At 48.8% G+C, this 27,883-nt stretch overlaps 1 protein-coding gene across 4 annotated transcripts in view; it reads left to right on the forward strand.

Moving 5' to 3' along the window:
* The window catches only part of NR3C2 (nuclear receptor subfamily 3 group C member 2), a 197,231-nt gene extending 170,011 nt beyond the window's left edge, over positions 1 to 27,220 (forward strand). For all 4 annotated transcript variants that reach the window (XM_068165742.1, XM_068165744.1, XM_068165743.1 and 1 more), the window contains 3 exons: positions 12,867 to 12,997; positions 15,888 to 16,045; positions 24,250 to 27,220. In XM_068165742.1, coding sequence (XP_068021843.1) covers positions 12,867 to 12,997; positions 15,888 to 16,045; positions 24,250 to 24,405 — 445 coding nt within the window. In that variant the 3' untranslated portion in view covers positions 24,406 to 27,220. The remainder of the gene's footprint in view (positions 1 to 12,866; positions 12,998 to 15,887; positions 16,046 to 24,249) is intronic.
* Positions 27,221 to 27,883: the final 663 nt, after the last annotated feature.

The following is a 27,883-nucleotide window of genomic DNA, read 5'->3' on the forward strand; positions in this document are numbered from 1 at the left end:
TGGCCATGGTGGTGTTAGGTTGGCAGCTGGACTCGATGATCTTAGAGGCCTTCTCCAACTGAAACAATGGTGTGATTCTCTAGGGGTCTAGTTTCAGTCCCCAGCAAATGGTGAGAAGGCTGTTGGTGACTCTTGCCTGTGTATTGACACTCTGAGGACACTGCAGTAAGGTCCTGAAGGCTGCCAGCTCGCAGCCAAGAAGCTGCACAACTCCAGAATGGAGGTGTTCTGTGAAAGCATCGTTTGAGCCCTTTGGGTACATGCTTGGAAGACTGTGTCCATAACCACATCTCGAAGTTCCAGTATCCTGCAATATTTTCCCCATGTGGCTCCTTCCTTTTGTGTATTGATCAGGCTGGATAAGCTGGAGGGATGATGCAGGATTATGTAGGGAGAGACTGCTGGGGTTGTGCTTCGTTTGTTGCCGGCAAGGAAGCCTTACCTTGAACAGATCCAGGGATTTGGGAGAGCAGAGAGATATTAATGGGAAAGATTTCCTTAAGACACGACAAAGACTCTCCCTGATTCAAGGCCTAAGCTCTGAGACATTTAGGTTTCTGTTGCAAAGTAACAGGAATCCCACAGGGGGAGGGAAAAAAGGCTGGTTTATTTGACTGGAGGGAGAGAGAAAATGTCTCTTAAGAGCTAACCAAAGACTTCAGCTGAAATTTTCCTATCTGATTCAACCTGAGGCAGCCACATGCATGGACACTTTGAGTCCAGAGCATTAAGTTGGTAAAGCTATACACAACTGAGAGCAGGGAGCTGAGCAGTGCTGCTTGGAATGGGCACAAGGACAAGGGCCAAGGATGGAGCAAAACTACAGTGGTCTTTGACAGTATCTTGTTTGCAGGGATTCTGTCTGAAGCTTTGCAGAATGAAGCCTTTGCTTCAGGGAACAATCTGAAATACAGCTCTTAAGACAGAATCCTGGAAGGTAGGGAAGTCAGTTTCAAATCCCCTTGGTCTCTCCTGTACTGTATGAATTAATAATTGAACTAATAGCTAAACCAACTCCTCCTCTGGCTGCTTCCTTTGGCAGGAAGAGTCCCCAGCATTTCTGAACACAGGCAGCCTGGCAATTCAGGTCCTAGAAGAAATCTGATGAGCTGAGTCTGTCAGTAGCAGGAGCTTGTGTTTGCAGTGTAGAAGTCAGATGCCTGAGTCCCAGAGGTAGGCAAGGGATGCTCCATCTTGCTCACGTGTCTGTGATGGGCTCAGGCAGTTCTGTCTCGCCAGCTAGCGGTGGCAGCTTCCCAGGTATCTGCTTCCACCCATACATTAAGTCAGGGCACTGGCTGGCAACCTTTCAGAGGCTCAGGAAGGAATAAAGAGCATTTATGAGTGCAGCACTGCCAACAGAAACCCAGCAGGAGCCAAGATGTGGTGCGACAGGGATCCTCACTCCCCCAACGTGGGAAACCAGTGGGAGCAGTGGGATATGGGCTGCTTTGGGGCCACAGCTTGTGCTCCCAGCACATATTCTTCTCCCTGCTGGAAGCCAGAAACTACATTCCTCCTGGTGAGCTGCCAGGCTTATACACTGCTTCCCCTAAGGAACAGGGATGGTGGCTTTTCATCTCTCCATAGGGCAGAAACACCAGCTGATGGCATTGCTGACAAGTATTGAGAACCAAGCTGTGTCTCCTCTTTGGCATGCATGGGTTTCTGCTGGCAGAAAGAATCCAGAGGGTCAGCCTGGCGTGGGAGTTCTCCCTCAGGTCTTGATTTTCCTTTTCATACAGTCATAGAATCATTTTCCATTGGAAAAGTCCTTTATGGTCATTGAGTCCAACCACACTGCCTCATCTTCAGCCAGCTGCCAATGTCTAATCTGGTGCCTTCCTCCAGCTTGAAACCCTTGCCCCTTGTCCTATCACTCCATGCCTTTGTGCAAAGTCCCTCTCCAGTTGCCTTGCAGCCCCTTTCAGGTCCTGGAAGGTTCTCTTGCCAGGCTGAAAAACAGAGAATACATTTTTCAAACAGGAAAGCTGCTGTAGAGCAGATGAAGTAGAGAGGTGTGGAAAGCCAGCTTCAGTACATGGGGATTTCTGGGAAGGCTCTGTGCTAATCTTGTCTGGGGCTGTGGATGTGCAGAGGATTCTGTAGCAGTGAGGAGAGTCAAAAATTAGGAACTCGGATGTAGCTGAACCGAGCAGCTTGGGCTGTGTTTCAGGTCTGCACTGATTCATTGTACTTGTTGGTGAATGGCATGTCCATTGCCGTGTCATCGTGCTCCTGACACCCTGTCCTGGCCAGACTGGTGGAAGCTGGGGCCTTCAGGAGCCGCTGTTGTGCACGGGTGTAGCTGCCTCTCTGCGCCCTCTCGGTGCTGAAGCCTCGAAGTCTTCTGGCACTCTGATTTCTATGGTAACAGCAGGAAATGTAGGGAAATCAGCTGAATGTTCAAGAGCAGCAGATTCTTCTTTTTAACCTTCTGCCTCGGTGGGGGTGGTGGTAGTGATGCTGGTGGTGCCTTAGATGATCTGTGAGCAGCAATAAAGCCACTAAGTAACTTCTTTCATTGTTGAAGATGACTTTTCTCCCCTTCCCACTTTGCAGGAGGATGGCTGTTAACCCTTTTGGGTCTCTTTTTGCAAGCTGTTAATCTTGGTGTCTAAATTTAGGTAATTTTTGTGATCTTTCACCTGGCAGCCTCCCAATCCTTCATTTTTCATTAGTAGTGCTGCAGTGATTGTTGATAAGAGTTGTCAGTGCTCATCCTTTGCTAACAAGTGGTCTGTGTGCTCACTGATTCTGATAAAAAGGTCATCAAGCACTCCTGGAGGTTCCTCCCTGCACGACTTGGGGCTGCATATATCATTTTGAAGAGGGGAACTGCATTCATACAACTTGCAGCAGCAGTGCAGTGAGAGCAGAGTATCTTTATCAGTCAGGGGTTTTATAGAGATTGTTAATATTGTCTACTTTCTCACAGAGTGCAGCTCAGTTCCCATCCAGGGAAGTATATGGAAGGATTTTGTTCCATACCCCCCCTAAAGCAGTGCAGGCACAGAAGGGGATCCTGAAGTAGTGCTGTAGTACCTCAGCATGACAGATGTAATATGCCTCTTGTTTTCCTTTTTCTTTGCAAAAGTGGTTGAGCAAAGCAAAAGGCTCAGTGAATTTCTAAAGGCTTTTGTAAGGCCTTTTTAACTAAACACTCTAGAAGTTTACAACTGTGGAACTGTAAAGGAAAACAGGGGATAAAGTAGTTCTAAGGAGGTAGGTAAGAAGGTGCAAACTGTCAGAAGAAAGATGTCTAGCACAGTTGATCACCCTTTAAACTGGGCAGTTGCAAAGGGGGAGTAAGAGCAGCATTTTACCCTTGTCCTGATTCTTTGCCCATGCCAGCAGCCAGTGATTCAGGGACTTTCTGAAGAGGAGATTGTGCTTTAATAACCCTTCTCTATCTTTCTTCTGTGGATTTGCCTAATCCCTTTTTGAATACATTCATAGCCCTGACATCTAAAACGTCCTGTGGCAGTCACTTCTGCAGTTCCATTACACCTGTTTGTTAGTTGGAGCTGTTTCTGAGGCAGAGAGCTGATAATTTAATGGAGTGCCACTTCATTCCTGTCCGTAGTACGAGTGGGCACATCGCTTTGCATCCCCTGGATGCCATTTGTCACTTGCAGGTCTCCCATCAGGTTCCCTTGTTGCTCCTGGGAGCTGAAGAATCAGCTCATCAGGTTCATCTCCCCTCATACAGCAGTTGTTTGCAACTCCTGGCTGTCTTCATCTCCTCTCTCAGGGCTTTTGCCAGCCTGTGGTATTAATTTTGGGAAGAGACCTGCCTGACATGCTCTTTGGAGCACAGTGGATTTATGCAGCAGCACAGTGATGATTTCTGTCTTGCTCTCCGCTCCTCTTCTGTTACCCTTTGCTTTTTTCTGTTGTTCTTGACCAAGCATTTCCAAAAGACAGAAGGCCCCAAACCTCTTCCAGCTTACACTTAGATCTCTGTGTGATGTTTGCTAATATAGAGCCAGATACTTGGTATGTCTGATGTGAGATGATGATAGTGTCTGCACTGCCTTGCCGTTACTGATTTTCACCTTCCATTTTGCCAGCCAGCCACACAGTTCTGCAAGATTTTTCAGCAGTTTTTCCCAGGCAGCTCTTCATTTCATCATCTGGAGTCATCAGCAAGCTCTGTCACTTCCATAGGTCTGGGCTGGGTTTTTGTCAGATGATGTATGAGTGCAGTTTCCAGCCCAGGTGCCGGTGCAAGGCTGTGTGAGCCTTCCCTGGCAACCTCCATTACTCGTGAGAGGTGGCCATGTATTACCCTGGGTCTCCTATTTTTAAGCTGCTAATAATCCATGAAGAGCCCCTCCTCCATATCCTTAAGCTGCCTCGAAGAGCTTTCAGGAGATCTTTTTAATAGCTTTAAAATCCAAGTTTGCCATGATTGCCTCCCCACATAGCTCCTGATGCCGAGCAGAGCGTGCCGGAGGTCCTAGACCAGTCATTACCGTGCTGGCACGCCGACAGACGGGATTGCAGCCCGCACCCGAGCTGCATGCCCCACTTTCCTTTGTGTGGGAAACCAGGGCAGAGGAGAGGAGGAGGAGGAGGGGGTTAGTGTTTGCTTAGGTCTCACCCCATATGGCTGTGGGATGCAGCTAGACCTGGCATGTGCAGAGCATTTCCGTCGTGCAGACGTTGCCTGTTGGGAGCGCACCATCCTCCTGCTATCATCAGAGCGCTCTCACAGCTCCCGGGGAGACGTGGCCTCTCTTTGCCAGACCTCTGCTGACTTTCTTCCCATATAGCATGTTTATTTATCTGTTAATGCTGCTGTGTCAGTGGTTCTGCTGGATGCAGGCACAGGACTTGCTAGCCTCCATCTCTGGAGCGCTCCCTCCCCGCTCCCAGCCCCACTGTCACAAACCGGTCACGTTTTTGCTTTTATAAGGGCAACTGAAGCAAGAAGCTGCACAGCACAGTTAGTCTGTTCAGCAGTTCCATATTTAAGTTACTTTACAGCTCATGGATGGATGCCATCTGGTCTTGGTGATTTATTACTCTTCATTTTACTGTATTTCTTTCTCCTTCTGAACCTCTTCTACTCACACTTTAAACTAGTTCTCACATCTGCATACTGAGAGGGGAGACCTGGACAGAGCCCTGCTGGCCACCTTTACAGACAGCACTGATGCAGAGATTTGAGTTATCTCATCTGCTGTGGCCTGATTCTTCTCAAAACCCTCATTTTCATCTTGATCATCTGTAGGCCCCGTGGATCTTCTGTCAGGCTTGCAGCTTGTGATGTGTTTGAAAGGGTTTGGCTGTTAGCTTTTGTGCCTTCCTCATGGGCACTAGCCCACTGACTCTACATTGGACTTGGCAAGATGATGCTCTTAGTGTTGTCTCAGCATGACATCCACAAACCTTTTGGGAGAGTATCTTTTGTGTCTTCAGAGGTCCATGGCAGAAAGGGCTAGGATAAGGAGAGGTTTGTTCCTCTCAAAGCATCTGAATGTGGTGCTGCTTGAGTCTTCCTCCACATCACGGAGCTGTTTGGTGCCACCTCCAAACGCTGCTCTCATGCACAGGGCTTCATTTCCTACTTCCACTCTAGAGTGAAATGCTAATCTTCCAGATGAAAGAAAAATTAGGGAGTAGTGTCTCTTGCCTGGTACATGAGAGGTATGAGAAGCAGCCATGCTTCACTTGCCTTCCAAGAAAATGCCAGGCTTTGCATAACAGCCTGAGCAAAGTCGTGTGTTCGAGGCAGTGTTGGCACAAGAGGACAGTACAGCAGCTGATGAACCACTGCAAGTGACAATGAGCCCTGGCACAATGGCTGTGTAGAATGATGCCTAGTGGGCAGCTTTCCTGGCTGGTGATACCTTTCACTGATGAGCCTTGAGAGCATTTATTGTCATGTGTGCATCCTCATCACTTACTGTTGCATGTGGCATTTTGGTGAAGGAGGCCTGATGATGTCTCTTCTCATTTAAACTGGGATTTGGCTCTCCTGGAATGCAAATGCAAACCAAAGGAGAGTCTTTGGTAGCAGCATTTTGCTAACTGTGTAATTAACTGTTAATTCCAGCAGATAACTTGGGGTTTTTTCACTGTTGATGTGCTTTGGGATTTTAGGGTTACATAACTGGGTGATGATTAAGGTGGATTTTAACACAAGTTTGCTGTTACTGATGGGAAGCTGAAGCTCTCCTTTGGCAATCATTATCCATGAGCTGTTGTCAGTTCTTTTGTTGATGGGCATATAACAGGGGGATGCTTAGCTGAAACTTCAAAGCAACTCTGAATTTCTTAGTTACCTGGGGTTGTTCTCTCTGGGATCACCAGGAAGGCTTCCTTGGGAGAAAAACAATTTTCAGAACTAACTCCTTTAAGTTCAGCATAAAAAATGCCAATTCCATATGGGTGGGTGGCTAAAGCCCACAAAATACCATGCCAGCTGTGTCTGTAGAGAAGTTGTAATGTGGGATGACCTTCCTTGTCTGCTTGACAGTGTTCTGTGCTGATGGTCCTCAGTCCAGTCCCTGTTTTGCCCTGGGTTTGGCAGCTTCTTTACCAAGGTCATTGCTGTGGTGTGGCTGCTGCCAGCTGCACACCCCTTGGTCTGCAGCATCCCAGTCACCTGCAGAGCAGGTTCAGAGGTTAAATGATTTGCCTTAGAATCACAGAATTGTTTTGCTTGGAAAAGACCTTTAAGGTCACTGTGTCCAACCCTTCTCTAACTCTACCAAGGCAGGTGCTAAACCATGTCCCTCAGCACCACACCTCTGCCTCTGGTAGGGATGGGTTTGCACCTTGGGTCAGGGTTGGTGGTGAAGGTCCTCAGTGAAGTACTTTCAGTGAGGAAGTCTCTCTGGTTTGCATGCTGTGCTTTCTTGCAAGAAACAAATTTTTCCTGCAGGGACCACAGCAGCAGGAGGCATCCCCAGGACCCTTGAGCCAGTTCCCTGCTGCTGCAGGAGGATCTCACCATAAAACCTCCTTATTTTCAGACTAGAAGTTAATGCCAAGGCCTTGCTGCTATGTCAGATTAATAGGGCACAGGGTTGTTTTTTTCTTCCCACTTACTAGACTTTCTGTCAGCAGTGGCTGAAGTCTGCTAGGGCAGAAAGATTTGGGGGCAGGAGGAGGAACTGGTGTGAGATTTGTTGGCAGATTTTGCAGCTTTGTTTTAAGACACAACAGCTGGAACCTGGCTTTCCCTGTGTGAAGGAGCATGAACATGGGCAGTAGCTGCATCAGGCAGCTCAGTAGCATCAGCCAGAATGGCCTGGCAGTGCAGGAGCTTGCTGAAAACCTGGACTGTCACTGGGAGCTGAGGCAATGGCACTTCAGGTTCGCTTTGCTTTGCATTTTTCCCCTGGGCCTGGTACAAGGTCAGTGTTTTCCAACAGCACAACTGAGCAGGCAGCCAGGGACTGTGATGTTTAAAAGATGTAGAGATGGGGTGCTGAGGGACATGGTTTAGCACCAGCCTTGGTAGAGTTGGAGAAGGGTTGGACTCAGTCTTAAAGGTCTTTTCCAACCGAAATGATTCCGTGTTGCAGCCTGGCTGAGCTCCCCCATCTCTTGTGTGGGCAGCAGGGTGGTCATCTGAGGCTCTCACCTTTGTGCTGCCTCTAGGCTAACACTTCCCTGGATAAGCCACCTAATTCCCAGCCTGGTTTATCCGTGGTGCTTTAACCAAGAGCAGGGTAAGAGCTGGATTCTTTATCCCCTACTGCTTAGGAAGAGCATCTGCTGCCTGCTCAGGAGGAGGAGGAGGTCACTGGTGGTGCTGAGGAAGGGGTATTTATTTTTGCTGGCTTACTGACAAGGGAAAGGAGAAATGGGCACGACCCAAATTTCTCTCCAGTGGAAACTGATGACAAAACTGCCATTAATTTCAGCAGGATTGTGTGTGTGCCTGCAGTTGCCACTGATAGAAGGTAACAGGTTTTTTTTCTCCTCTTCCTTCCTGGAAGGAGATGGCTCTAAAGCTCTGAGAGTTGAAGGCGGTGTGTTGAAGAGGAGTTTGTTTTCCTCTCTTTCTGCTGTGGCTTGCAAAGTGAGCAGAGATGGGAAAGTGCTGAATAAGGGGTGGGGGGGGGAAGGCTGAATGAAAAGTCATAATTGAATTTTGCTTGAATTCTGCATGTATTTTGGCTTGGATTTTGATCAGTGCAATAACTTAATGATGCTGCTCCAGTACTGCTGACTTGGGTTGTGTTTCTAATGGCTTCAAGATGGGGAAGCAGGTGTCTGAGCACAGCCCATTGAGCAAAAGGGTGTGTGGGGTTTCCAGTGCTGCTGCACACAAAGCCAGTGCCGTCACTGCCCCACAGGAGTAGGTTCAGGTTTGTGCTAGGTAGAGCTCAACGAGTTGAAAATGAAAGAGGCTGAGGTGCTGGGCCAGTCCCACAGCGCTGAGCCACGTGCAGCCTGCCCATGGAAGGAAGGCAGGAGGTCAGGGGTCAGCTTGGGAAGAAGGGTGGCAAGGATGAGTGAGGTGAGGACATAGAGATTGTGTGGGGTTAAGGGGAGATCTCGGGTCAAGTGAGGAGAAAGAGAAGATGAACCCGGGGAGAGCACCAGGAAGTCTTTGAAGCAGGAACACATTTGCTGTGATGTGTTGAGAGAAGCCCAGCAGCAGGAACAAAACTCTGCCCACTGAGCAGGCTGAGGTCACTTGGAGGACTTCACCAGCAGAGGTACCCACCTCATCCTCCTCCTGCAGCGAAGGAGGGGAAAGCAGCCGCAGCTCACTTGCAGCGAGCAGCTCGGTGACCAGTTAGAACCAGGTGTGGGTGGCCAGGAGGCTGTGCAGGAGCGGCCAGCAGCAGCCGGGGGGCATGGGCTGGCCGCGGCCGCTCTGCCCGCCCCAGCGCTGCGGGAAAGGTCAGGCGGGATGCGAGGCAGGCATTACAGTAAGCCTGTAAGGAGACACTCGGGGAACTTGAGATGGATTAACTGAAGGTGTAAAGTTTAAAGCGTATTATTGTGAAGGAGGATTAAGCTAAACTGAGCTAATGACACCACTTTTGAATGCGATTTGCGCTGAGGGTTCAGAGCCTGGGCTCCACGCCTTTTGTTACTTAAATGTACTTACCTGCTGCAGGGTCCCCTGAACGCCACACGCCCTGACACTCCAGCTGCTCACAGCCTCCATTGCCATGTCGACACGCTTGGATGCTGTGTCAGAGGTAGAACTGGGGTGGGTGGGTTGGTGCCTTTTGCCTTTCCTTTCTTTCCTTCCTCCATTCCTTTTTAATTAGTGTTTTTTTCTTCTGCCTTTTCTTCTCTTTTCCATCTTCCTTTTTTCTCTTCTTTGTCTTCCTTTTTTTGCCTCTTCTTTCTTATGATGGTGTTCAGGAGGAGACTTGAGAGGGTGCTTGGTTGCATGGTTTAGTTGATTAGGTGGTGTTGGATTAGTTGATAGGCTGGACATGATGATCTTGAAGGTCTCTTCCAACCTGGTCTGGTCTATTCTGTTCCATTCTGTTCTATTCTCCTGAGGAAGGACCACACAGAAGGCCACTTTAATGTTTCCCCACGTTGGTGCTGACACTTGGGATGACTTGGTAGTGTTTATTCTACATGAGGCATTTGCTGAGGAAGAAATAACTCTGCTCAGGTCGTGTTGACGTGCTCTGATTTCTGTGCATCCTGCATCTCTTAAGATACTTCTCTGTTAATTTCTGTTTCGTTGCTGTTCTCACAGTGAGTTGATTTTTTTCAGGAGGGAAACTGACTTGACATTACAGGCTTGCTGTATGTTAAGTAAACTACTCAGTAGCTACCCCTGTGTTGAACTTTACCTCACTACAAACAGTGCCACCAGGTTTTCCTGGAAGGTAACCAAGAGATCAGTATTTTGTAAACAGATGAAAGGCTAAATACTTCAAAGGTAGTAGGGGTACAAAATAGCAAAGCCAACCCAGAAATACCACCCTGGTTTCTACTAAAGATGTTCTACTTAGGCAATCATACAACAGACAAATCCAAAGGAAAGAGGCTAAAATGTCATCAAAGCACAATTCAGAGTTAACAAGGAGCAGGTTTGAGTCAAGGTGCTTCCAGGTTAGCTGTCGCAGAATGTTTTGCTATTGCTGGTGAGGGAAAGCTCAGAAACCTGAGACAAAAGCTCAAAAGTCTTAATTTTGTTTGCTGTGTGGTTTGTGGTATCAGATGAGAGGTCTGAGCTTCCTGTGTCCATGGAGGTCAAAGGCAGGCAGGGTGCTGAGGCTGGAGAAACCTACCTTGGTGTCCTGCAACAGTAACCATGTTCTGGGTTTGAGTGGTGCTGGTCCTGAGCAGCCTGAGATGGACCTTACAATGTGTTTTGCAAAATGCAAGAGTGTTTTGCCTTTCAACTCCCATATGTATCCTGCTGAGCCATCTGGGAGAGCTCAGTTAGGAACCACCATTATCTGTGTCCTAGAGCTGGACTGGGCAATTCTGGGAGGAGAGGGGAGCAGCAGCAGTGGGAGGGAGGTCACTCCTCTGGTGGAGGTCTGTTGTGGTCGTTTTTGCCCAGCTCAGAAGTTCCTGCAGCTGTTTTGTCTCTGGACAACAGCAACCTGTCATGCAGGAGAACCTTGGTCTGATACAGGATGATGCCCCCAAAGAAGGGTAGGCCAAGTCATGCAGTGGGCAGACATGAACAGCCCCCACTTTGGCACACTGCCACCCTGCTAAGGGCACATCCAAACACCCAGAGATCCAGGTGCTGCTGTGCCAGGTTGGCCGCAAGCCTTGGATGGTGGCCACCAGCCTCGAGCAGGCACAGGACTGGAGCAGGAGTCCAGGCACAGCAGCAGCTCCAGCAGTCAGTGCCCATTTGTGTGCATCTGACACCTCTGAATCCTGCAAACCTTCTGTGTTTGCCCTGGTCCCAGTGCCTCAGGGTCACTCGGTGTGCGCTCACCGCACGTGACCGGCGCTGGGCGTGCAAGCGGCGCCTGCGAGTCCTCTGCAGGGCTGGTGTGCTCCTGCCTGCCTGCACCCAGCAGCAGAGCCTCCTCTTCCCCAGCAGAAGGCCAACTGGGGTTTCAATCTCTGCCCAAAGCATCCAGAGACTTATTTTCTTCTGCCTTTTCTTCCCTGCAGTCCCTGCTGCACCACAAAAATAAACAAACGGTGGCATTACTACTGCTATGGCACTGCAAAAATAAAAGAGGCTGGGAGTTCTTGGTCTCAAGAAGAGGGTGGAGCAGGGGAAAAGTGCAGAGCCCATATAACAATGGGGAGTCCACTTTATTAGTATTGAGGAGGAAAATAAAATCTGCTCTGGCAGTAGTGAAATAAAGCTGCAGGAAGATGACGTCAGTCTTTGTTTGCACACAGTGTGATCCTTCTCTCTCACCAGCCAATTTGTATATTTGAAAAGGCAGTTGCTTGGTTAAAATAATTAGCTGAACTTCAGCCAACTCCCTGATTATGTGGGGGAAAAAAGGTTAGGAGAAAGATAGAGAATTGTTGTTCAGCGAGTCAAGAACAGCAGCAGCGGAAGGTGGTTGGCCACCAAGCAGCGACAGCACCTTGTCTGCATACCCACAGAGAGGTCACAGTCTCAAAGGGAAGCAGTGGGCTGGGGTAGTGGCTTTGGAAATACAGCAAAGTCCTAACTGATTCTGCAGGGTAGCTTGGCCTGGACTTGCCTCAGAGAAGAGAGAGAGGCTCTGAAGCTGAATATATCAAAATATACTTTCTTTCTTTCTTCAGCTGCAACTGCATGCAAGTCCTGTGTCATTACTGTACAGCTGAAGAGACCAAATCTCAGCTGATGAGAGAGGCTCTCCTTCTGCACACTCCTTTATTTCTATCTCAGATTGTGGTGGATGAAAAGCTGGACATGAGCCAGCAATGTGTGCTTGCAGCCCTGTCCTGGGCTGCATCCCCAGCAGCGTGGGCAGCAGGTGGAGGGAGGGCATTCACCCCCCTGCTTTACTCTGCTGAAACTTCACCTGCAATATTGGGGCCAGCTCTGGAGCCCGCAGCACAAGAAGGACATGGAACTGTTAGAGCAGGTCTAAAGCAGGCACAACACTGATCCAGTGGCTGTAGCACCTCTGCTGTGAGGAGAGGTTGAGCAAGTTGGGGTTGTTCGGCCTGGAGGAGGCTCCAGAGAGACCTTATTGTGGCCTTTCAGTTCTTCCAGGGGCACTAGAAGAAAGATGGGGACGGTCTGTTTATCAAGGCCTGATGTGACAGGACAAGGAGTGATGGTTTTAACTAAAAGAGGGAGATTGAGACTAGAGGGAAGGGAGAAATCTACACTGAGGGTGGTGAGACACTGTCCCAGGTTGCCCAGAGAGGTGGGAGATGCCTCAGCCCTGGGGCCATTCCATGTCAGTCTGGACAGGGCTCTGTGCAACCTGATTTAGTTGGAGATGTCCCTGCTTGTTGCAGAGATATGGGACTGGAGGAGCTGTGAAGGTCCCTTCCAAGCCACTGTGTGATTCTGCTAATGACACATGATTGAGCAGGTGAAGCATTGCCTGGTAGGAAATGTTTCTGCCAGTGTCTTATGCACTGGCAATGTTACCATTAAGGGACACTTAAGGGACAGTGTTTCTGCTCCTTCCAGGAGGGTGGATGTTAATGACCAGTTGGGCAGTGACCTCAGCCATCCATTGTGGATGTGCAGGAGTTGAGCAAGGTCATGCCCAGCTCCTCCAAAGTTCACAGTGGGTTTTCCTGCCAGCCTGGGAGCACGAGGAGCAGGCAGCCCTGTGGGCTGGCAGGTCTCCAGCTTCACAGTGCCCAGCCCCCTTACCTAACCTGACCTTTGCAGCTGCCATGTCTGCCTGACCTCTGCAGGGGCCAGCTGGCTGGCCTCACGCGTGAGCTGCCCCGTGCTGAGCCCCGGGCTCTGTTGTTTCTCGCCGCAGGGAGCGGATGCGCCAGTCTGCCATGTTCGAGCTGTGCCAGGGCATGCACCAGATCAGCCTGCAGTTCGTTCGCTTGCAGCTCAGCTTCGAGGAGTACACCATCATGAAAGTCCTGCTGCTCCTCAGCACAGGTAGGTTAAACTCCTGGCTGTGTGGGAATGCTGGGGAGTAGTCCAGTTCACAGAGTGGTGACCAAGGTGACAAAAGGGCCACCGACTGCTTCCAGCAGGGCCACAGGAATCAGGCTGGGTTTGTGCCTTAGGGTCTTTGAGGACATCTTGCTCTCCATTGGCACTGGAAGTGTCTTTGCAGTTTGACTGTGTCCTGTCCATTCAATGGACAGGGGTGGCTGGACAAGGGCCTTGCCCCCACCCCTCTCTGTACAGGAACCACTCAAGTCAGATGTGCCAAGAAGGTGCCACAGCTGTGGGGACTGGGAAGGCATTCCCCTTCAACACTTAAACCTACCAGTCTGGGTGAGCCAGTGCCACCCTCAAGCTCCAGAGGTCATTGCCTGTACTGCAGAAGGACTGCTTTTCCAAAGCCCAGTGAGTGCACAGTGGTGAGCAAGGCCTCCCCTAGGGCTCTCAAGAGTTAATGAATGCTGCTGCTTGTGTTACCTTCTCTAGAGTGTCCCACTCTGAGTTTTGTGAGGATACAGGATCCCATCTTGGTGTTTGTTACAGCACTGTGTGCTCATTAGGAGATCTTCTGATCTTACTAAAAATCCTGAGAGAACCTCTGGATCTGCCACCCTTTAATCAACCCTGGAGGGGGAGAATCTTTAGAAACCAGCCTAGAGCTGTTTATGTTTATGTTCTAAAACATAGCACAAGTCCTTTAAGCCAGGTACTTATGCTTCTACCCTCTTGAGAGTGTTAACTGACAACATCAGTTACTGCTAGCATCTGTTGGGCAAGACCAGCCTGGCCAGTGAGCTTCAGCTAGCTCAGTACCACCATCTTCAGAAAGATTGTGTGGGTGTGTGTTAGAGAGGAGAGCAAAATGGAAATGAAGGCAGTGATAAAGGGCAGGAGGTGTTGTGTGAAGGCAGCAAACCTGGGTTTGAATGACTGCACCTTGGTACAGGCTCCTGATGGGAAACATCAGCTTTGCTGTCCTTTGGGGTCTCTTACTCAGCCATGTTATGGGCAGTGTCCAAGTTACTCTGAAACCTTCATGATGACCACATCAAGGGAGTTTCACTCCACTTACATGTGGAAGAAACCACACATTACAACTCAATTGTTTTCTTGCTTTACACAGACCATAGATTTTGGGAGCTTGCCAAAAGCATTGCTGCATTTAATAAGTAAAATCAGAAACACTGGGCAGGGCTCCAGGATTTCATGTTTTGCTTGAGTTCTCTTTATTTGTGGCCTTTCTGTCTCTCTCAATAATCTGGCTGGGGTGATGGTATAATAATTTTCAGGCAGAACAGTAAGATATATAGTAGTGGGCAGAGAGGCTCTCCCAGTCTCTGAGAACTGTAAGCCCGTGCATTGTGTGCAAGGGCCACAGTGTGGCCTGGTGGCTTTGCTCAGCTTGATTGATGCCTCTGTGTTCATTCAGCTTGAACTGAATTTGTACATCTGTTCCATAGAGCTGCTTCTGTCTGTCAGCTGACTGAGAGACTTGGCATCCAGAAGTGAGGAATGAAATGTGATGTTTATCCAATAGATAATGTTTACTGAATGGTAGGCAGGTTAATGTCTTGCCTCCTGGGCTTTTTCTAAAGATTCCTCCTTGTGCCCCCTTCCAGCACCTGATGGTTGCAAGTCCTTGCTGCTCACGTGGTGGCAGAGCTCCTCCTTGCTTCCCATTGCCTGCTTGCTCTGGTAGATGTTGGTGACAGCCCATAACCAGTGCCTTTAATTAAAGCTTCTACTCTGGAGCTGTTTGGGCACTTGTTAGGTGCTTAGCATGTGGCTGCAGTGGGGTAGAAGGCAGCTCACAGGATTTTAGGGACCAGGCCAATTTCTGACAAGGTATTAAGTTAAATTAGGAACTCACCTTTTCCCTTTCCTTTTTTAATGAGTGGCTTCCCATTTAGCTGGCTCTGATGTAGCCTTTTGGCTTCCACAGAAAACAAACTCATTCCTCTGCAGTGTAGTCTCTTCCTCCTGTGGGCTAGTGCTAAGAGATGCAGAGTAGAAGAGCACTGGGGGGTTAAGCCTGGGCATGAAAACACCTGAAGGTGTTGTGTGATGTCAGCAACCTCTCTGGGCTTTTCCTGGGGGGTGGTCCTGTAAGCCCTTCCTGCTTGGGGCAGAATCTGCTGCAGTGCAAGAGTAGCTTCAGTCTCTAGCAAGAGCCTGCATTTGCTGTTGTAATTAGCCTGGCTGGTGTCAGTCACAGGAAAATCCATCAGAAAGTTCTACTTTCAGCCCATTTGTGAGATGATCCCTGTGGCAGATGGGAACTTTGCTAGGACACCAGCAGTGCTTGCCAACTGTGTGTGGTGGTCAGGATGCCTCTCTGGAAGAGAGTCTCCTGTTGGAAGCAGAATAATGGCTCTGTTTGTTGTAGGTGTGGTGCAGATGCTTACTAACACTCAAAGATGATGGCATGAAGTCATGTCACTTGGCCTAGTGTTTCTGCACACAGCAGCTGTAACTCTCTACCTTCCCCTGCTCTGCCAAGGGTGGGAAATCATTCCAGGATGATAAATCACATCTCCAACTTGTACCAAAAAAAATTCCTTGATCCATCTGCCTCTTTGTGTGTGTGGTTGGGTTGTATCAAAACCAGCTTCAGCATGAGGTTGGCATGTGTCCTGGTGCTGGGATGTTACCCTGTGCTCTGCCACAGCTTCTGCAATCACAGGTCTGGAGAGGATGCTTGAATCCCTTGAAATTCTGTGTGATGGTGTTGATTCCTTACCAATGTCTGTAAACATCCTGGACCTTGCCTGAAGGTTTAATTCTTATACCCCTGAACTGGTGTAACTTTGAAAGTATGCACATCAAAGGAGTAAGCAACACAGTTAATATTAATGTCAGACTGTCTTTTCAATGACAGTTCCCAAGGATGGCCTCAAAAGCCAAGCTGCATTCGAAGAAATGAGGGCAAATTACATTAAAGAACTAAAGAAGATGGTAACTAAATGTCCAAGTAACTCTGGGCAAAGCTGGCAGAGATTCTACCAACTGACTAAGCTTCTTGACTCCATGCATGATGTAAGTATAACTCCCCAGGGAGTGCAGACAAGTTAAGCAAAACTCTCTCCACCAAGGTAAACCAGCAGTCTTTAATTGTGTTGAGAGACATTCTTTGTGAAGGAACAGCTGAGAGGAGCTGGTGGCTGAATTCTAGGACAGCTGCCAAGTACAGGAAGAAAACACAAGTCACTGAGGGCTGGGTCCTACTGCCTTCTCTTATCTTCCATGACAGTGTGTTCCTCCAGTGACTTGCTTAAGGCCACCAGAGCTGTTAGTGGGGTCAGAGGCTCCTCAGCAGAGGTGGTGTTAGCTGTGAGCCTGCATTGGACACCATGCAGACCATCCCACAGGTGCCTTCTCCGTGCTGGACCAGTGTCACATGTCCACTGTGCCTGACCTGCTAAGCAAGGTTGGATTCATTTGGTGGTCTTTTACAGCTGGGATCATAACAACCATGACTTTAAAAGATGTGTTAAGACTTTGGAGCCATCTTGGGTGTTTCATTTGAGCTTTTCAAGTGTAAGACTGGCTACATTGTTAGGTCATTTCTGTGTTTTACAGGGGTCAGGTGTGAGATGGGATGTATGACATGGGGAACTAAATGTTTGGTCCCAGGACACCCAGGTGGTTGGTGCCTCAAACCAGAGGGACTCTGAAGGCTTGTGGTAGTAGTGCACAGGGACTAGCTCATGATTTCTGAAGGGGGTATCTGTAATGCTGAGCTGTTGAGCTGGGGGCAAGCCAGTTCTGGCTACTGACATGGTAAGTGCAGAGAATTCTCTTTCCAGATGCCTTGGAGCTGCAGGGGTGCATCTCCATGTAACAGCCTGGAGTCCCCACAGTGGGTACTAGCAATCCAGCTGTAACTGTCTCCTCAAGCTGAGGGGTTTTCCCCAGTGCCCCCTGAGAGTGCCCTGGGCACCAGGCCCTTGCCTGGGGGCAGTAGAGCTGGTGCCCATCTGCTCTGAAGCTGCAGCATGGTGCAGCAAGTGGCAGGAGACTTGTGGGGCCAGTGAGAGCAACCTTTAGTCGTGTCTGGGTACAGGAGAGGGGTCCCCTGGACAGAGGTTGAAGCCCAGCAGCACTTGCTGATCACCTCCCAGTGAGAACTGGTAAGGTGCAGCAAAGGAACAGTGTTCTACACCCTCCTGGGTGGGCAGGGAAGGAACTTTGCTGCATGCAGAACCTCCAGCACTTGTTTTCAGAGCCTGCACAGCAATGTGCTGCGGTGTTTGTAGAGACAGTAACAGCAGAATGCACTTCAGGTCAGCTCTGCATAAGGGCCTGGGGTCTGTTTACAGGATGTACACATGGAATTATTTTTCAAATACTGTTCTGTTGTTCATTAAAACATTGCAAACCTTAGTGGGAGGCAGGGAGAGTATTATTAGTACTGCAGCAAGAGCTCCTTCTTCAGGGATCGCATTTCGCTCGCTCCCTGCCAGCAGGGGAAGTTGTACTGTTTTAAGTGGGAAGCAAGGGGATGGGTGATAAACTCATTTGCAAGTCGCTCACATCTGAACCTGGGGGCAGCAGAGCAACCCCTGCTCCCCTCCAGCCAGGCAGTGTCTGTGCTGCCCCGTGTCAGAGCTTACAGTGAGGGGTGACAGGCTTGGGCTCTCCGGCAGCGCTGCCCTGGCCTGCAGACGTTTTCCAAAGCACAGCTCTGGGAGCTGAGCTAACCTGAGGAAGCAGACTGCTCTCAGGGTGGATTCAATTTTTAATTAAGCTATTTTTACTTTTCTAATGGAGCACTTTGTTACAAGGACCTTAAGAGCAAGTCCTCTTGTCAGCACTCTGGCTTCGCCGGGCGCTTGTCCACACGGCAGCACCGCCATTCAGGGATGACACAGACATCATAGAACCATGCAGATTGGAAAAGCCCCTCAGGATCACCAAGTCCAACCATTCTCCCTACTCCACAAGGGTCACCCCTAAGTCATAGCCCCAGGCACCACATCCAGACAACCTTTGAACACCTCCAGGCTTGGTGACTCCACCACCTCCCTGGGCAGCCTGTTCCAGTGCCTGTCCACTCTCTTCCCTACTGTCCAGTGCAAACCTCCCCATGGTGGTGAGGCATGGCCAGCAATGGCACTTGGTTTGTTTAGCTGCTGATTTCTCTCTTTAGATCTTTATTTTCCTGTTTTATTTCTTTGCTCTGTTGGAATCCACCAGAATGGATTTAGAGTGGTGGTAACACTGAGGAGAAGTGAGGATTGCTCTGCTCCCCGCCCTGCCTGCCGCTGCAGCGTTTCTCCCTCCTGTCAAAGCAAGTGCCTGTTTTCCCTCCAGTTCCTTAGTATAGGATGAACACTTTTTCAGCTGTCACCTTGGTATTTTTAACTTACTCCATTATAATTTTAGAGGCTCAGAATCTATCTGGTGCTGAGCTGACTGGAGCTGAAGGCCCATGTTTATATGCTGCTGTAGCCACAGCACCGGCACGGGGACTGGTGCAGGGTTAGTGCTTCTGCAGCCCTCCTGCTGCTCCCAGCTTTTCCAGCAGAGCAGCATCATGCTCTTCATGGAGTTCACTTTACCTGAGTGTAGTGACAAACAATGAAACCCCCACTGCTCCTCTGCACCTTCACACTTGCTTTCATCAGCCTGGTTTTTCAGTAGTCTTTCTGAGGGCTATGTGAAGTGATGCACATGGGAATATTAACTTACACTCTTGTTTGCATTATGGAAGATGAAGAAGGGGAAAAAATAATCCAAACATGGCAGCTTTCCATTGCTCTGTGTGCTAAATCATTCACCCACTCAAGAGAACATGTGGGCAGGTAGAATAGTGCCAAGGTGAGGGGAAAAAAGACGTTTTGGAGAAGAGCAGCTAGGCTGTGTGCAGCACTTCATGAAGCAGTGTTGTGTGGAGAGTCATTGCGTAGCCCAGGCTCCCTCCCTCCTCTGGCCTTGTGCCCGTGGGCATTTCAGGGAGAGATGTATGCACAGCACTTGGATGCAGGTGAGCAGCATTGTGTGGTCAGCCAGAGGCATGCAGGAAGGTGCTGTGCTGCACAGGGTATCACAGGCTCTGCTTGGATGCTCCTCAGCATCTCCCGTGGGCTTTGGCAGGCAGGGCTGTGCCTCGCCCGGGGAGCCCAAGTCCTGTTTCCTGCAGGGAGTGCAGTGTGTGGTCAGGTGGTCTGCAGAAGAAAAGCTGGGTTTGGTTTTGATCTGTCTGATGGTAACCAGACTCAGTCAAGAGGGCCTTTGTTTGGATACCACACCGTTAAACCCTGATGTGAACCTTCCCCTCGCCTTGGCAAGGCAGAGCCCTGCGCTGTCCGCTGCTTGTTGATACTTTCTGCCAAACAAAAGTGAAGTCTTTAAGGTTCATGCTGCTGAATAATTAATTGTTTATGGTTCTTGAAGGGAATACTTTACAGCTGTGGTGGATCTTTCCATAGGCTGAGAGTGCCAGACTTGTGCAAAAGCTGATGGCAGGAAGAAGGGCACAGGTCCTGAGGGGCAGGTTTGCAAGGCGAGCTGCAGTGGAGGCAAGTGGGAGGTAGAGGCAAGAGGACCTCTGCAGGTGCTTAATGCCACAGCTAGGAAGCCCCAGGTGAGCCTTTGGCTGTTGCCAGCACCTTTGGGTGTCTTTTCTCCTGCCACTGATGTGCCAAAGCTGTGTCCCACAGCTGGTGAGCTGTTCAGAGCTCTGTGTTGAAGCCTCAAAGCAGGCATTTTCTGTTTACTCAGGGGACAGATTAGAGAAGAGCAGATTTAGATTGGAGGTCACAGTAGTCCCAGTCTCACCCAGAGGTCTTTGCTGCCTGGCCTTGGCTGCTTCCTACCTTAGCTGGGCAGCAGGCTCCTGGCTCCTGCAGAGTTTGAAACAGGCAGGTTTTGAAAGGAAGAAGCAAAACCACCACTGCTCATCTGCTGGGCAGCAGCTTGTCCTCTCAGGGAGTCTGGCTCAGTGCACGTGGTCAGCTAGGCTGCACAGCTGTGTGTGTGGAGCTGTGAGGTTGCCACCTCCCAGCACACCCCCACGCTGCTGGAAACAGGCAGACTCCTGCAAGGGACAGGGAAAGTTTGCTGGAGTGTGGTTTCTGTGTGAGAGGGTTCTGACAGGGATAGCTGGAGCTAAGAATAGGCAGAAATGACTCAGCATTGTGTTGTTACCCTGCTGCTGGCTTAATTGCTGTATCAGTAGGCTTCATCACAAAGATGCTCCTGATAGAGAGATGACTGTGGGCTTTCCAAGCACACTTGGAGACTGGGGAAGACTTTGGAAGTCTGAGAACTCACTGAGTGCAGAAACAGGCAGCCCTGAAAGCCAGGCAGCCCTGCAGGCCAGGCAGCCCTGCCCGTCTCTGGCAGGCCAAGGGCAGGGCAAGATTGCCAAACTCAAATCAATTCTTCTTGCTGCGGTGCTCCTGCCAGTGCTCAAAGGTCACTGTAACTGTATGCACTTCAGACACTTCATTAAGGGATTCATCTTTTCAATTATGAAGAATGGTATGGGTGAAAAAGTCCATTCTGTGGAACCCCCACCCCAGTACCAGAACATGAGGAGTGATGAATGAGTCTCTCTCCTGGAGGTGCTTTGTGCAGCACACAAATGCAGACTGATGAAGTGAAAATCTCATGTAGCCTTGTAAATGTTTAAAGGCAGCAGACTCAGTGGGGTAGTGATGGGAGAAAGCTCCATAATTCAGGACTGAAGTGGTGAAGGGTTGTAGCTGACAGCTGATCCCCTGCCCAGTGGCAGAGCTGCCCTGCTTCACAGCAGTCTGGGTGGCAGGGAGGTGATAATTCTGACCTGTGAGTCTGCATCCCCACAGCCCAGCTCAGATTACATTTATTTAGTGAGGTTTGCCTGCCTGGAGAGGCTGCAGTCTCCATCCTGGGAAGTACCCAGGACCCAGCTGGGCAAAGCCTGGCACTGCCTGGCAGAACAGGCGGTACCTGAGCTCCCATCCTGCGTCACTGTCCCAGTTTCTCTGTGTGCAGAGGGAGGCTTGCAGTGCCACCAAAGGTACCAAGCCATGCTTAGTGCCAGCTCCAAAGGGATCTAACAACTGCCTACTAAGATGGTGCAAATATTGTCCTGGTTGTGTCCAGAGGAAATGGCAACAAGGTTAGTGAAGGGTCTGGAGGACAGGTCTGGTGAGGAGCAGCTGAGGGGACTGGGGGTGGCTGGAGGAAAGGAGGCTGAGGGGAGAGCTCCTTGCTCTCTACAGCTCCCTAAAAGGAGTTTTGCCTTTCTTGATGATATTTAAGGTCCCTTCCAAGCCTAGCTGTTCCATGACTGCATTTTTCAAGGCTAAAACAACTGCTTTTCAGGCCAGTAATGAAACTCACCATTTAGGGAATATTGCTGCTCTGCAACTCCTTGAAAGGAGGTTGGAGCCAGGTGGGAGTTGGTCTCTTCTCCCTAGTAACAAGAACAAGAGAAAATGGCCTCAAGTTGCAGCAGGGGAGCTTTAGGTTGTACAGGAAAAGAAACTTCTCTGTTGAAAGGGTTCTCAAAGGCTGGCACAGGCTGCCCAAGGAGGTGGCTGACTCCCCTTCCCTGGAGGTGTTGCCAAGAGGCAGAGAGGTGGTGCTGAGGGCCATGGGTTAGCCCCAGCCTTGGCAGAGTGAGAGAAGGGTCGGACTTGTTTGTAAAAGGCTTTCCCAGCTGAAACAGATAATTCTGTGAAATGGGAATTGTTTTCTTCCTGGCCTGTCTGCACTCTGCTAAGCTGTGCTTCAGTAGCTGAAGTAATTGGAGGCTGTAGAAGGGAATCAATCTGAGTCACTGTTGCAGTGCTTGTGAGCAGGGTGCTGCTTCCCTTCGCACGGCCAAGCGAGCGCTGCCTTGCGCACCGCGTGCTGGAGGAGGTGTCAGCATTGTCACAAACAGAGGGTAGCAGCAGCCAGGTAGAGGCAGGAGTTCTTAGAGCAGCCAAGCCTTTGAAGAGCCATCAGAGGTAAGTGCATTTGATGTAGAAAAGCCATGTTTAGAGGTGCTGGCTAGTTTGTGTTGTCTCACTTGTAAGCTGTGGGCTATCAGCCCTGTCACTGCAGTCTGACAGAGGAGCAAACCTCTTCATTTCCCTGCTGAAGAGGAGGGAACTTCTCTGCTAAAGGAAAAATTGAGCTAAATTTACCTATCAGCAATCATAACTGTGTCAGAAAAATGTTGCTTGGGATACAGCAGCAGGGACTGCTGAGGAGGTGGTGGTGGTGGTGGTGGTTTCACCAAGAGAGTTTGCTTTGCTTGGTTTGGGTTAAGTTTGGAATGCTTTGGCACATGGGACATGCAGAAACAGCCTCCTCCCCCTCATGGGTAAAGTAGATCTTTCAGCATCAGCATTTCTTTCCCTTGAAAGCCATGTTCTGTCTGTTCTACTTACTTACTTAGCATGCACCTATTTAATTAATGAGCATTGCTTCCTGACATGCCAGGTCATGGGGAATGAGCTAAGCCATAGGAGACAGGCTCCTGTAGTCATGTGCCTGAGTGATCTCAGCACTTCTCTGTTGTTCACTAACTGCTCCTCTGCTTTGGAAGGCCCTGAAAACAAGTGATGAGGTAGGGTGCCACAGGGCAGTGGTTTGGGTTTGTTTCCTTTTCTGCCTTCCAGAAGTCCTCCACTTTTATTGACTCTGCCTTTATCCAAGTGTAGCTCTGCCTGCTAAGAACTGAAAGGACAAACCTGCCTTTGACAAACCACACAAGCAGAAGTGGTTTGAGTCCTGGGCAAGAACGAAAGGCACCAAAGTTATTAAGCTGTGTGTGTGGCTCTGGAGTTTGTAAACAGCAGAGGCTGTAGAGTTTGTCTGCAGTTGTAGGGAGCAGAATGTTGGTGAGCTGGAATGGAGGTCAATGCTGAGGCCAAGTTGTGCTTCAGAAGCTGACATGCTGCTTTCTGCCTCTGGAAGGATTTGAATGGTCTTCCTCTTAAAGACTGCTAAGGGTCTGACATAGTGTGAGGCTTTAGGAGGTTCACTTAGCTCCCAGTAACCAGAGACAATTACTTGTGAAGTTTTGAGGTAACATTCTCTTGCTCCTGAAGGGCATGAACAATTCCTCAGTTGTATCAAAGTACTTCTACTGCATGCAGGTAGGTTGCTGAGAGACTGCTCTGCCATGTTTTCCCTCTTAAAATGGAAGTAATTCCCTGAGTAGAGATGTGGGAAGAGGTCTCTTTCTCACAGGTCTCACTCCAGTGGTCTGGTGGTGTCATAGAAGCTGTGTGTGCAAGTGTCTGTGAAGGTAACAGCACAAAGCTAGAGACAAACCAAATTAAAGTGCTGAAAAGCCAAACTTCTGTTCATTGTTAGAGTGTGATTAGGTTTCCCATGACAAGGAGGCCAGGAAGAAGCTCTGCAGCTGACAGAACACAACTTGAGACAAGGTAGGAGAGAGGCTGAGTTTATTGGTGCTTTGAAGATACAACACAGTTCATTTTTTTTCCCCATGCACCAAAAAGCTTTTTGCCAGCTCCTGCTTTTAGTTCCTGTTGCAGCTGGAGCCCACCTTCACTAGGAGTCCAGGAGAGCTGGCAGCTGCCCTCTGGGAGAGCTGTGTTGTCGTCTCCCCTCTGGAAGGCTCTCACCCCAAGGAAGCTCAAGCAGTGCCATGGTGCACTGCAGGGTGCAGTTTGTTCTGCTGCTGGAGGTGGTCCCCAGGCTAACAGATAACTAACTCAGTCCTTGTGGTGTTACAGAGCAAAGCTTCCTTCTGAAGAGCTAATTAGAAACTGCTGCCTTTAAAATTCTCAGCATGATGCTTACTCCCCTGGGAGAAAGCAAGAAGTGTGCTCTCAGCCACCACTGCCACCCCAGAGAACAACTGGGGAGTGTTTTCCAAATGGAATAGTTCCCTACATCCTGACTCCAGAGTTCAGTCACTAAAGGTGTGTACATTAAGCCAAACAGTAGGAGTTAACACCTGTGTGCAGCTGAAACCTGCAGCTGGGACAGCTTAGGGCTGGTGGTCTCCTCCTGGGCAGAAAGCTTTATCTTCATAGCTGTTGTGCAGCTGCAGCTTGAGTTTTCCTGGTGGCCAGTTGTTGCCTGTCAGTGGAGTGAGAAGTGCAGTTGGAGTCAAACCTGTGGTGTCCTGGGTTTTGATGAGTGCAGTTGCTGGGCTGGGAGCTGTTTGCCCTTCCAGCCCTGCAGCTGGGCTGCTGGGTGCTAACCCCCTGTCCCTGAGCCCTTGCTTGCTGGGGAGGGTCTCTGTGCTCGTCCTAAAGAGTCTTCTCTTTCTGTATTTATTGCAGCTTGTTAGCGACTTGTTGGAGTTCTGTTTCTACACCTTCCGAGAGTCTCAGGCACTGAAAGTAGAGTTTCCAGCCATGCTGGTGGAAATCATCAGTGACCAGCTACCAAAGGTGGAATCTGGGAATGCCAAGCCCCTGTACTTCCACAGGAAGTGATAGAAAATGTCTTAAACGGAAGAACTTTGCCTTAAGTTTCCCTGTGTTATTCCACACCCATGAAGGACCCGAGAGAACCCATATTTTAAACATGCTATTTACACTTGTTCAGCTGTCTCTGAATAGTCTAAAAATCATCTGAAGGGTTTGGGGAATGGAAAGCAGTTGACTGGGATTTGGCGAGACCTAGGTGGTTGGCAGCGACCCCCCCTCCCCGTAACCCTGAACCACTTAGCAACCGTTCCCGTTCCTCTGGATGAAAAGCCATATCTAGTCAATAACTCTTTGATTTTGATATTTTAACAGACAGATGGAGTTTTAAATATGCCATGTAGTTTCTGGTATCGTTTGTTTGCTTGTTTTAAAAGGGTTGGAGAACTAATGAGAACTTTTTAAAGCTTACCCTTGGTTTGCACATAAAAGGTAAAGTCACTATGGGGCATTAATATCCTTTTCTTGTAAAAAACAAAAAAAGAGAGAAAAAAACAGAAAAAAAACCAAACAAAAGCTCTATATATATAAATATATACACACACACCTATATACACACACACACAACCCTAACCTGTAAAGTAATAACAGAACATTTGGTGTGGAATACTCTGTTATCTCCCCCCCCCCCCCCCCCCGCGGCATTTGTCAGCCCTGCCACCCCCTCTCCTCGATGCTCCACACTGTGCTGTGTCCACTTGCGCTGGCAGGGGGAGGGGTGGGATGTGCCCACCAGTGCCCTGGGGTGCAGTTAGAGTTACCTATTGTGCTGGCTTTACAATAATTTTTTGCAGTCTTTTGCTGTACTGTACATTGCTGTATGTATAAATTGTGAAGGACCTGAAACAATGGTGTAAGGAACTTTTGTAAATGAGACACACACACACACAAATCTTTAATGGTTAATAGGCTGAAGGGGAAAGTATTTTTGAGAGAACTCTATTTTGCTGGAGACTATTTAAGTACTATCTTTGTCTAAACAAACAAGGTAATTTTTTTGTAAAGTGAAATGTTCTGCATGCATCCTGAACCGTTTACAGTGTATTTAAGAAAGGGAAAGCTGTGCCTTTTTTTAGCATCATATCTGATTTGCCATCCTGCGCTCTCTGGTGTAAATAACCACAGGTAACCTTTTCAGTTGTATTTAAGCCTTTCTATTTCTCCTTTCTCCCTCTCTCTCTCTCTCCCTCTCTCTGTCTCGCTTGCAAGCCTGTACGTGACGCGAGCACACCTGAGGCCCCCTGCTTCATCCCTCTGTAGGAAACTACTCTCTTGTGTTGGCCAAGGTTTCATTTAACCAGACAGATTACGGGCTCTCCAAAGCTTTTGCCAGCTCGATGATCCAGTTTGCTCTCACCCTCTGCTCCCTTTCTCTCCCAGGGACTCAGGGGTGAAGAAGAGGTTGAATGATTTCTCCTTTCTTGGCTTGTTTTGGGGGGTTTAAATTAATGTTTCCCAGATTGATTGATTGTGGAATTTGGTTTGGTTTGGTTTTCTTTTTTCCTTTGAATACTGGATACATAAAAGCATCTTTAAAAGGTCAGATGGTGATTGCAGATGGGGGAGAGTGATTTCTGACTATGCTGAAGGGAACATGCAGATCATTACAGTAAGTATATCAAAGGGATTGGTACTGGGGAAGGCATGGCAAGGAACTGGTGAGGGCAGATGACCGGAGCGGAGTTTGTAGCGAGCAGCCAGAAGGGTCTGTGCTTTTGTAGGCATTTTTGTAGCAGCCAGAGGAGATCTGAGAGGACAAACCTTCACACTACCAGGGCGACTCAGCTGCTCTGATTTTGTCTCCAAAATGTTTTCTCTGGAGCAAGACTGCAAAGAGGCAAAAAATACAGAAAGATTTTGAGGTGATTTTGACTCTCTGACAATTTCTAAGCAAATACAAACTTCTGGAGTAGAACAGAGGACAGGTGAACTTTGCTGAGGCTGAGCTGTTGCTGCCATGCACTCATGTGTAACTAGACTAGCTTTCAGAGTCCTACTCTCTAGGCTTTGCTCTGGGTGCCACTGTTCTCCCCGAGCCCCAGCTCGCCCCTTGGCCGGTCAGAATGTAGCATTTCTCCTCAGCGGTGGTCGGAGGGAGGAGGATTCTCTACACCTTCCCTGAGTCCCAGCTGCACTCAGGTGCACTGAGGACAGTCAGTGCTACTTGTCTTTTTAAATGACACCTGCCTTATGCAATGGGTACTCTGTAAAGACTGCATTCAGAGAGGGGTTTTATATCTAACTGTACACATACCTAGAGTAGTTGCATTGTGGAAGCCTCATTCATAGGCAGATCTTTCACTACTGACCTGCACAGCAATATGAAAGCCAAACTTCCAACCTGAGATACACAGCATGCAGACTGGTTGTTTACAGTGAAGACACAACTCCTGCATTCATCTTCTCCTCCTCTTTGGGTTTGGTTGGGTTTTGTTTTTTCCTTTTTTTTAAAAAAAGCCTAAAATAGAAAACTTCAAAGCCAGGTTCTGGGTGAAACAGTCTGCAGCAGCTTTTTATATTAACAAAGTTACTGCCTCCTTTTTCTGTCTCAGAGTAACTTTGCTTGATTAAAACAGCAAAGCCATATCCTCCACCTCACTGTTTAATGCCTGTCCCAGTCCAAATTGTTGTCTGTTTGCTCCTATTTTTGTACCTTATTACTTTTAATCTTGGTTTGGTACAAGTCATAATTCACAGGAACTTCATATAATTAAAACACACTAAATTAGTTTTAAAAAAGCAATTTATATCTTTATGCAAAAAGGTTATGTCTGTCTTTGCAAACAACTGTAAGCAGATTACAATAAATCCTTTACTTTAATCACCTGGTGTTGACGAAACCATTCATTGATGATTACTTCCTTTTTTGCTAGAGATCATTGAAGTAGTAGCTGCAATTGGACAGAGATGTTGCAAGAGGCAGTATTCTCTTGGCAAGGACACCTAAGCAGAATAGCCATCACTTTTTTTGTCTGAACCTGTGTACAGAGAGAAACAAAGGAAATCATCACCACCACCACCACCAACCAGCAAAGAGCCAACCCTGGTTTTTAGCTCCTGGGAGGTTACCTTCCTTTCAATTTGTTTAGAGCGAAATAGGAATTTGTCTCCTGCAAAATACAAAAGACAAACAAGCAGCTGGTAGAGGAGTGGGCTTGTGTTCACTGAGCTAAATTCTTCCGTGGCAAGAAGGAACAGGGAAGCACAGCAAGAGCCTGGATGTAAGATAGCCTTCACGTCCCGCAGCGGGGAGCGGGGAGCGCTGCGCCTCGGCCCAGGGAGCGCAGGCGAAGGGCTGCGGCGTCACAACCCTCATGGAAGAGACAAAAACAAAGATACTTCACAATCAGTAATGCAGAAAGCTAATTCACAGGGTGGGGGTTTTCACTGACTTGTTAAAACCTTTCTGAAATGGAACAGTTCTGCAGTTCAATGCACTTTCAATGGCTTATTAAAGAGTTGACTGACGCTTTTATTTTAAGGGCAA

The sequence above is a fragment of the Melanerpes formicivorus genome, unplaced genomic scaffold, assembly GCF_026170545.1.
Source record: "Melanerpes formicivorus ecotype bairdi unplaced genomic scaffold, bMelFor1.0.p_v2 SCAF_92, whole genome shotgun sequence".
Taxonomy (NCBI): Eukaryota; Metazoa; Chordata; class Aves; order Piciformes; family Picidae; genus Melanerpes; species Melanerpes formicivorus.